This window comes from Leptopilina heterotoma, unplaced genomic scaffold (assembly GCF_015476425.1).
Source record: "Leptopilina heterotoma isolate Lh14 unplaced genomic scaffold, ASM1547642v1 Lhet_183, whole genome shotgun sequence".
NCBI lineage: Eukaryota > Metazoa > Arthropoda > Insecta > Hymenoptera > Figitidae > Leptopilina > Leptopilina heterotoma.
In genome coordinates this window covers 908,279-918,661 of record NW_025110901.1, presented here as the reverse complement: position 1 = coordinate 918,661, position 10,383 = coordinate 908,279, and the positions used below count along the sequence as shown (strand labels likewise).

The 10,383-nt window shown below is 29.2% G+C and overlaps 2 protein-coding genes across 2 annotated transcripts; one reads left to right on the top strand and one right to left on the bottom strand.

The window, feature by feature from the left end:
- The first annotated feature begins 66 nt into the window (after positions 1–66).
- LOC122500379 (eukaryotic translation initiation factor 3 subunit I) lies at positions 67–2,963 on the top strand. Its single transcript, XM_043609284.1, has 5 exons — positions 67–205; positions 493–739; positions 1,200–1,480; positions 1,801–2,001; positions 2,402–2,963. The coding sequence occupies exons 1-5, from the start codon at positions 203–205 to the stop codon at positions 2,648–2,650; spliced, it is 981 nt and encodes a 326-aa protein (XP_043465219.1). The 5' UTR covers positions 67–202; the 3' UTR covers positions 2,651–2,963.
- Positions 2,964–3,190: 227 nt separating this feature from the next.
- LOC122500377 (poly [ADP-ribose] polymerase) lies at positions 3,191–9,426 on the bottom strand. Its single transcript, XM_043609282.1, has 6 exons — positions 9,152–9,426; positions 8,703–8,844; positions 7,392–7,954; positions 6,240–6,445; positions 4,437–6,040; positions 3,191–4,117 (listed from the first exon to the last, which is right to left on the bottom strand). Exons 1-6 carry the CDS (start codon positions 9,260–9,262, stop codon positions 3,756–3,758), a joined length of 2,988 nt encoding a protein of 995 aa, XP_043465217.1. The 5' UTR covers positions 9,263–9,426; the 3' UTR covers positions 3,191–3,755.
- Between the last annotated feature and the right edge of the window lie 957 nt (positions 9,427–10,383).

The window sequence follows — 10,383 nt, the reverse complement described above, 5'->3', positions numbered from 1 at the left end:
TAGATGGCGTAAAATGCACGTGGAATAATTACAAGAACCAATCAGAATTAAGAATGTAACTTGTCCAGAAAATATCAATTTTCCCATCTTGTTTCACATCTATAGAAGAATTTTTTTCTACTCTCTTGATTGACAATTTTTGTTATCCTTCATATTTATTCTTTATTATTCTAGCAGTGTAGTTAAATAATTTCATAGCAAAATGGTGAGTATTTGATAAATTTATAAATTGAACAAGTGTTCGCTTTTATGGATAATAAGGAACTATTTTTTAAAGAAGAACATTTGGAGCATGTGACTACCTAACCTATAAATTTATCATTTTGTTAAATATTTTGCATTTTTCCTCGAAATTCCGTATGGTTGTCAAATAATTAAATGACAAATGAACAAAAGTTTGTTAGACCAAAATTTTTGAAAATAGAGGAAATAATTATTTATTTCACTTGATATCTTCTGCTTTTTTAACTGAAATCGGCTTTAATTTTCCAGAAACCGTTGATGTTACACGGGCACGAGCGTGCGATAACGAAAATTAAATACAATAGAGAAGGAGATTTATTATTCTCAGCTAGTAAGGATAAAAAACCAAATGTTTGGTATTCGTTGAATGGAGAGAGATTGGGTACATTTAATGGACACAATGGTTCGGTATGGTGCATTGATGTTAATTGGGATACAACTCGATTTATGTCTGGAAGTGGTGACAATACTTTGATGATTTGGGACTGTGAAACAGGTAATTATATTTTTTATTAGAAGAATATTTTTTCAATAATTTCAGATTCAAAATTAAAAAAAAAACACTTAAAGTATTTATTATTTATTTTCTAAAACTTTAATAAATTTCTTCAAACAATTGAATTATTTTCATAAATTTCAATTAAGATCTTCTCTTAATTCTTTATTTTCTAAAGTTTTAATAAATTTATACCAAACAATTCAATTATTTCCACAAATTTCAAATTAAGTTCTTCTCAAGAATTCAATTATTTTTATGAATTATAAAATTCTACACAGGAATCAATCAAATTCTTCGAAATTATAATAAAATTCTGAGAATTCGATTATTTCAAAAAAATAATTTTATGGAATTCAATAATGAATTTTTTAATTACAATTTGTATTGTAATTATTATTAATAAAAAATTTTCTAATTATATATTTAAATATTTTCTATAAAAATGTTTAATTATTAGGAAAAGTTATTGGAAAGCTGGAGACAAACAGTTCAGTGAGAACGTGTTCGTTCAGTTATTCTGGAAATTTGACGGTGTACAGTACTGACAAGGCACTTGGTCATCAGTGCGAAATGTTTATCATTGACACGAGAAATGTCGATGCCGGCTTGTCGAAACAGGACACAATTCACAGAATTTCAATTGACGGTCCTAGAATTTCGGCCGTTCTTTGGGGAGCTTTGGAGGAAACGATCATAACTGGTCATGAGGATGGTGTTATTAACATCTGGGACGTCACTGTAAGTTTCTTTTATAGTTCTTTTCAATTTGTTTTCTATTTTCTTTCTTCTATTTCTATTTTATTTTTTTCTATTTTCTTTTTTAATTTTTGTTTTCTTTCATTTCTATTTTCTTCTTCTATTCCTATTTTCTTTTTCTATTCTTATATCTATTTGTATTTTCTCTTTATATTTTCCATGTTCTTTTTCTATTGAATTCTTATTTTACTTTTTCTATTTCTATTTTCTACTTCATCAATTGTTTTCTATTCTTTCGAAACAGAAAAATAACGAATATTGTTGAAATAGGAAACCATCTATTCGTTTAATTTATTTTACAGACCGGAAAGAAAATAAACACCAACAAGGGACACAAGACACAAATTAATGACATGCAGATGAATAAAGATGGAACCATGTTCGTCACTGCATCCAAAGATCACACCGCTAAACTTTTCGACAGTGATTCGTTAATGTTGCTGAAGACGTACAAAACCGAAAGACCTGTGAATTCAGCAACGATATCTCCAATTCTTGACCATGTAAGTTGCCAAGAATTTTATTTATTAAAATTTTTGAAAATAATTGAATTTCGAAGATGAATTTAATTATTTCTAAAGATAATTGAAATTTTGGACATAATTGAATTTCTGAGAAGAATTTTATTACTTTTGAAAATAATTTAATTTTTGCATTCATTTGTAATTTCTCTAAAAATTCTCCAAGTTATATCGTAGAATTTACGAACTTTTTTCAATCAAATTACGGACTTTATGGACCTTTTTTTTTTAAAAAAAATCTGACTTTTACGGACTTCGAGAAAATTTACGGGATTTACGGATTTCTCAACAATTTTCTTATTTTCTTTTTTATTAACACTTTCGAGAAGAAAAGAGAAGAAAAAAGAAATAGAAGAGGAAAATAAAACTAATTTTCTTTCAGGTGGTGTTGGGTGGAGGACAAGACGCCATGGACGTAACAACGACCTCGGCAAGACAAGGAAAATTCGACGCTCGTCTATTCCACATGGTCTTCGAGGAAGAATTCGCCCGTCTAAAGGGTCATTTCGGTCCAATCAATTCCCTAGCATTCCATCCAAATGGTCGCACAATATCAACAGGCGGAGAGGACGGTTACATTCGAATTAATACGTTTGATCAATCCTATTACGATTTCCATTTCGAGTATTAAAAAAAGCTTAATTTCACCTAGTGCAGGAAAGGAGAAAAATATCAATTAAAATTTGGACTATTTCGCCTGGTTCAAATCTTCCCCCCTTTGACTTTTTCCACTCAAGTGCAAAATACAGCTGTAAAAAAAGAATCATTGTTAATTTTGACGATCGTGCAAAACATCATTTTTTTTTTTTTGAAAAAGTCGTTAGTTTTATAATTTATCTTGGTGCCAAGTATTCTTGGAAGGAAACCGCGAACTTTGTATTTGTATGAAAAAAAAATTCGTCTATGAGAATGTTTTATAATAATAAAAGCAATAGTAAAAGAAATATTTTTTTTTATTTACCAAAAAATAGTAAATGCAGTTTTCTATTATAAAAAACATGATAAATTATAAACCGCAAAAAACTTAATTTCTATTAATATTAACTGTCGACGTTAATATTTAAAAACAATTGACACAAAAATAATTTACGAATAACTCTTAAGATTAAGTGGAAAAATTTTTCTCACAATAATATTTGTAACAAAAAATTTTGTGTTTTCTGTATTTATCTCAATTTGCGTAAAATTTCTTTTAAGGGTTTTTTTATTACTTTTAAGGGTAACGTACACATTTGAATTTTTCACGATTTTTTTAAACAACACTTGAAGAGAGACAATTTTTGAGACGAAATTAAAGACGTAACAACATTTATTTGAATGTTTCAGTCTTTTTACTAAAAAAAAAAAATTATTTGTTTTGCGAGATAAATACCAAACACTTAAATTTTCAATAGAAGTATTCAGAGAAAAATCGGAGGTGCAGTCAAAATAAGTTACAACTTTTAGCCCTTTGAATCGTTATTCTAACTTTTTTCGTTCTCCAATTCTTTTTCTAAATAAAGGAATTTAGACATTTTTACTTGACGACGATTTTAAATAATCGTAACAACTGAATTTTTGATTTAATAAACAAAAATTAGATTCTAATTGTTTTTGATTTTATGAACAAAAATTTGGTTTTTAATTGTTCAGATATATGTTTGGTAGAAAATTGTTCAGGACTAAGAGGTAGAGGAATCTTAACCGTATTTTTTTTTTAAACGAAAATATAGTTTGTGAAAAAAAACCTGCGATTTCTAGTACTTGAATTTGAAGTTGGTCTTGACCAAGTATTGAGATTTGACTTGAGCGACATCGTAGACGATGTACTCGTTGTAGAGGAGAGCGGATTTTTTTGGTAATTTTGCTGTGATTCCGGGACCGTAAGGAATTTCCACTCCGTCGCTTGTCTTGTGAACGACAGTTGGATCCGGATGCGTTTGACCGCGACCGAACGTTGAATGTTTTCCAGTTGGAAGTTTCTCGATGTATTCAGCTTGATAACGTTCGAACATGTCGCCAAGAGCAACTTCACAGAGGAGAAGAAGACCCGTTGGATTTGCCGAATTTGTGCAACAATAGTTGGCCGATTTTGAGACCATATCGGCAAAGTAAATACCTGAAAATAATAATTATTATTTTTATTATTTCAATTATTATTCTAATTATTTTAATTATGTATTTAAATATTTTAATTATTTAAACAATCCTTTAAAGTTATAGAAAAAAGGAAAGTTTAACAATTAATAAATATTTGAACATTTCATTAAAATGCCGAAAAATTTAATTTTTTTAATTAATTTAGATTAATTTTAGTTTATTTTCTCTTTGATTATTTTACTATTTTTTATAATTTATTTTTTATTTTCACAATTACATATTATGAGAAAATCTGAATGTGCATAAAAATTTATAAATAAAAAAAAAGATAAACTCACCTTTTCCGAACATATAACCAGTGACAGGTGCTTCAGGTGGAGCAATACGCAAACCTTGTGACAAAATACCAGCAAAATTGGTCGTTCTCGAACCGTGCCACAACAATTTTCGATTATGCAACTTCTTGAACGGTTTATATCTCCTATCTTCGCCTTGTCTCTTGACAATATAAATATCCTCGATCTCCAATTCATATTGTTGATGAGTCGCAGCGTGAGTATTTTTAACGTACTGCTGAATAACCTTAAACTCCTCGCTGTCCTTGCTCATAACATCGATTTCAGACTTGAGTTGCTCGTAATGAGCGTCAATTGGATGTACAGTCGAATCTGACTTGACATGCAACAAATTATAAGCAATTTCCATTTCTATCAACGATTCCAACATTTCCGACTTGGCCTTAATTTCCTCCTCGGTACTAATTATCGTCGGCTCCTGAACACCAAAATCATGTGGCACCAGTGTATAGAATCTATTCGACGCTTCGATCAACTGCAATCTCGATGGATTCGAATTCTTGATTAAATTCAACAAATCAGTTAGAACACCGTAGGCTTTTTCGATTTGCTTCTTCGACAATTTACCAAGGGGCATTTTTTCCGTATCGATTTCAAATTCCTTCATCACTTGTTTCATTGCCTTCACGTCGAATATCAATTTAATCAGATCCTGAACTGGTTTCTTCAAATTACTCTTGAGTTCCGATTGAAAGACATTTTCGTCATCAACATCGTCGCCATATTCAAGATCCAATGGATACATCGCTCCTGGTACTTTGACAAAATTATCCCGTCTTTGCCAGGAATTTCCACTCTTCTCCTCATAGACTTCCTCGAACGTTTTAATACATTCCTCAAGTGACATTGATGTCGTCTTCGTTCCACCAATAGTCGTTCCAATTCTTCCCCAACTTCTGTGCAGCCAATATTTCTCCCTGGAATCGTGTTTGAGAATTTGCATTTTATAGTAACTGTTTCGTTTGCTCTGTATATCGGTGATGCCCAAATTGACATTGAACTTTTCTTTGCCACGTTGATAAACGTGGGCAACATCCTCGAGTTTACTGTCCGGATCCACGGCACCGCCACCCTTGATGCGCAATTTCACTTTTCCCGAACTCGATTTCTTGTCCCACATACTCTTGCCTCGACTTGCATTCGATTTTTCGGCGGATTTTGAAATTCTCACTGTTGGATCACCACCCCAGGTGCAAATACTCTTCTGTTGAAGTAGTTCAACGGCGGAATCGGTGAGAGGTTTTGCTTCCTCGACAAAATCCTCGGAAATCACGTGTATATCGAGTTCCTTAGCTTCTTCAATGCGAGCACTCATTTTTTCCACTTCGTTCTCGGTGGAAATCACCGCAGTGACAGTGTCATCGAGTTTTGTCACCACTTTCCCTCCTAAGCGGAGAATATCCGTTTTCAATGATTCCTTGTCTTTCTTCAGACGTCCGGCGAACAAGAAATTCATATTTTTAAGTGGTTTTGGTCCGGCATCGACTTTTGGACCATCAGTCACGTCCTCTTTTTTGACTGCACTCGAAACCGAAGGGGCTGTTATTTTGACGACTCTTTCCATTACTTTTGACTTGTATGACGACCTATTTCAAAAATGGTACAATTCTTAAATGACAATTCAAATTGTTTAAATGACACTTTCAATATTTTAAATGGCACTTTAAACATTTTAAATGACACTTTAAATTGTCTAAATGACATTTTAAATTATCTAAATGACAATTTATAATTTATAAATTAAAAAAAAAGTAAAAAGAAAAAATTATAAAGAAAAAAACTTACAAAAATTTATCAGTCTCCTTCAGTTCTTTTGGAATGACGAATTTCCTTCTCTTTGGATTGACTACAATTTCCTCGCACTTAGCCCATTCGCTAACGTCACCTGTGCATTTGTATCCAACTCCGGATTGAAATTTAAACTGACCACCGCACTGTTTACACGTGTCCAAGGCACCAAATGTCATTACATCCGCCAGCATGTCTTGAAGCTTGGAAAAATAAGTAACATTTAATTAATTAAAATAAATAAATTGATAAGAAAAATAATATAAATAACCAGAACATTTTTATTTAATTTCGTCAAATTAATTCAATTATATACAAAAATTGTAATAAAATTCTACGCACAAATTCAATTATTCTTACAAATAATAAAATTCTTCTCGGAAATTCAATTATTTTCATAAATAATATAATTCTTAATATCAATTCAATTGTTTCGAATAAAATTTTAATTAAATTCGTAGAAATAATTTCCAAAATTCAATTATTTTCATAAATAATAAAATTCTTTAGAGAAATTCAATTATTTTGCAAAAATTTTATAAAATCCTTTATAAAATTTAAATTATTTCTAAATACAATTTTAATTAAATTCCTCTAAAGAATTTCATTATTTTAAAAAATTTCCATAAATTTCTTCAAAATAATTTGGTTGTCAAAAATTTCCATAATATTCTTCTTAAAATAATTCAATTATTTTCAAAAATTTTCCTAAAATTCTTTAAAGAATAAATAAATTAAATAAAATTCAACTTTTCCTAGAAAATAAATTTTGAAGAAAACCGTATTTCGCAATAATAAACATGACTTTTTCTAAAATAATTTATAAGTTTTTGTTAAGTTTTAGATTGTAAAATTTAAAATAGAAATTTATGTATCATTTTTGATTAAAAGCAATTATGTTTAATTAATTTAATATTTAATCTCAAATGCATTAAATTATAGAATTCTATTAATTTGAAAATTCAAGACATTTAAAAAGAGAAATTAACAAAAAAAAGTAGAATAGGAAAAAGAAATTAGAACCAAATAAATTTCAATTGCGAGGCAGACTAACGGAATACAACGATTATTAGGATAAATAAAGAAATGCATAAATAAATAAATTATTATGAATGCTAAAAATGACTAATAAACAAATAATATAATTACACTTGACGTGCCCTCGGGAACAAATTGCTCATTCTCAGCCAATAGTTGCGTTAAAAACGGTCTTGTATAACCATTCTTCGACAATTTATCACGAATTTTGAACATTTTTTTATTTTGCTCTTGCATTTTTTTCTCCTCAGCAGCATCCTCGGGTTCATCTTTAACTTTAATTTTCTTCGCGTCAGGAATTTCGCTCTCCTTAAGTTTTGGAATCGTTGTCTTCACCATTTTCTGATCCTCACCTGACAAATTCTTAAAACCAGGAATATTATTACCAGCATCATAGTATTCAAGATCGTTTCTTATTTTCACAAAACAAGGAACATGATGCCAACGATCAATTCCACCGAAAGCTCTACCCTCTTCACTGTCGTAATCCTTTTTGGAAATTCTCACATCTCCCTTAATTATCACCTCCTCACAGGCACGACACTTTGCTCGACTTGATTTCGAGTATTCCACCGTGAAATCATTATTATTCGTTGGGGTTGCGTTATTTGTTCTCTTTCGTGATTTTCCTTTCGAATTTCCTGAATCGACTGCACCTCCACCTGCATTAGCTCCTGAAATTTGGAGTCACAAAAATATATAGAAGCAAAGAATTTAATATTAATTACTACAATAATGATGCGACATTTTTATTTAATTATTAGCGAATTTTAGTAATGAAAATTGTCTAAAAAAAAAGGTAGTTTTTAATGGTACAATTGTAATAAAAGTATCCAAATAGTAACAAATCGTAAAAAAGGAACCAATTTGTTTCTTAATGAAATTTTTATTCTCCCAGCGAATATAAGAGAAAAATTTAATATTAATTAAGAAAATTTTGACTAAAGCTAAATGCCATAAAAAAGAAGGATAAATGTTAAATTTTAAGAAATTCGGTTTTTTGAATTTTTGCTAATTTTCCATAATTTTAGATTTTTTACCAAAGAGTCGAGACTATTAAATAAGTAAAGTATTCTTCAAGAGCACAAAAATAATGAAGCTAAATCCCATAAAAGAGAGGAAAATATGTTGAATTTTAAGAAATTCGGATTTTTGAATTTTTGCTAATTTTCGATAATTTTAGATTTTTTACCAAAGAGTCGAGACTATTAAATAAGTAAAGTATTTTTGAAGAGCACAAAAATAAATTAAATTATTATTTAATTTTAATTAAATTAAATATTGGAAAGAAAAAAGTAGCTTTTATTGGCACAATTATAAAAAAAAAGTATTGAAATAATAACAAATCGTAAAAAGTAGTAAATAAATTTTAGTAGATGAGTTCCAAGCCTGTAATTATAATAATAAAATTTAATATTATACCAATTTGTTCCTTAATGAAATTTTGATCCTCCCAGCGAATGCTATCAAAATGAGCAATATCTCCAGTTGTTTTTGGACGATTCTTCGAAAAGAAACAGGCCGAATGAAACCATTTTTCCATTTTTCCATCGTGGAACGGACTCTAAAATAAATAAATAATCGAAAAAAGTCAATATCAATGCAGTAAAAATTTAGATATTCAATTATATTCTATGTTTTATTCAAAGAAAATTAGACGCTGAAAAAGATAATAAGAAAATAAATAGGAACAATAAAGTTTTGCGTAGTTAATGTTGAAAGAATTTCTGAATAATCTAAAAAGCATAAAATATAGAGTAAACACTGTCAAGTAATTATAGGTTAGAAATTCATCTCATCAACACTTTTACGTAACACAAAATAATAATACAAGTAAAATTGAATATTTTTCTTTGTCTATGACTTTTTACCTGTACAATAGAAGCAAGCCTCAAAGAATCCTTCGCAATTGGATTTTTACATGCCTTACAGCCAGCACGACCACTTTTCGCGTATTCTACGCGAAACGGAAGATCGGTCATTGTTCTCCTATTTGTTTTACGTTATGGAAAATAAATATAAAACACTATTTTAACAGGATAAAGTTGATTTCCAAAGCACAAAAGAGGAGCACCTTTCACAACTTCCTTACAGACCTTCTTTCATTGAGAGAATTCGGCGCCAAATGGTGATCTTTTTCTTTCTTGTTTCACCGGTTGCCGGCTTTCAGGTACTGCGTTAGTCAAATGAACAGCTTAATTTTGAGGTTATGTTTGAACGGAAGCAGCGACATGTATGCAGAAAACGGAAGTTAACATTCAAATTTGAAAATAAAACTTAATTTACGAAAAAAAATTTTAGAACGTAATTTGTAAATAGAATTAAGAAAGAAATTTGGAAATATAAAATTAATTACCAAAAAGTATAAACAAAACTCTTTAGACCCTTATTCGGTTTAATTATAATTATTAATTAAATTAAATTAAAATTAAATTATTAATTTAAGGTTATGTTTATGCTACTTTTACCTTAATTAAAAGTTTCTTTGTAACTCAATAAATTCGAAACCAGTTTTTATAGCTTATTTCGGATACAATAAAGACTAGAAAGTCAATAATTTGTATTCGCAATCGATTCTCTATCTGCATTTCTACTCCAAAAACTATAAACATAACCTAAAATTTTCGGAGCACGTCACAAAAATAATTATTTTGATAACGAATTCAGTGAAAAAATAAAAGTCTACATCAGATTGAAGTTCATTAAACATTTTTTTATCGTCAGCCTAAGGCTTTTTATATAAAAGAATGATTTATTTTCGATTAATTTCTTTTTTTTACACAAACAAATAAAATTCTACAGTTTCTCGCAAAGAGGCGAACAAGTCTGAATTTTGGATCGAAAATTATATATATATATATAATTATAAGTAGATAATAAATTCTCTGAGCGACACTCGCAAATGAATCTTGAATTAAAAATACAAAATTGTAAATTTTTATCTAAAATCAGCAGAAAAAAAAGTCAACTTAAAATTTCATTTCCTTAAAAAAAACAAAGTACTTAGCTAAAATTTAGCCAAAAAAAGTAATTTAAAAACGGATTAAATTGTACGCATACAATTTTTTTAAATATTGGACGCAAATAAAATATAAATTTCTTC

Coding starts and splice junctions, on each gene's coding strand:
- LOC122500377 (XM_043609282.1), bottom strand. CDS start 9,262: ATGACCGATCTTCCGTTTCGCGTAGAATACGCGAAAAGTGGTCGTGCT. Junction 8,845..9,151: donor GGCTTGCTTCTATTGTACAG/GTAAAAAGTCAT, acceptor TATTTATTTTAG/AGTCCGTTCCACGATGGAAA. Junction 4,118..4,436: donor TGGTTATATGTTCGGAAAAG/GTGAGTTTATCT, acceptor TATTATTTTCAG/GTATTTACTTTGCCGATATG.
- LOC122500379 (XM_043609284.1), top strand. Junction 740..1,199: donor GATTTGGGACTGTGAAACAG/GTAATTATATTT, acceptor TTTAATTATTAG/GAAAAGTTATTGGAAAGCTG. Junction 1,481..1,800: donor TTAACATCTGGGACGTCACT/GTAAGTTTCTTT, acceptor TTTATTTTACAG/ACCGGAAAGAAAATAAACAC.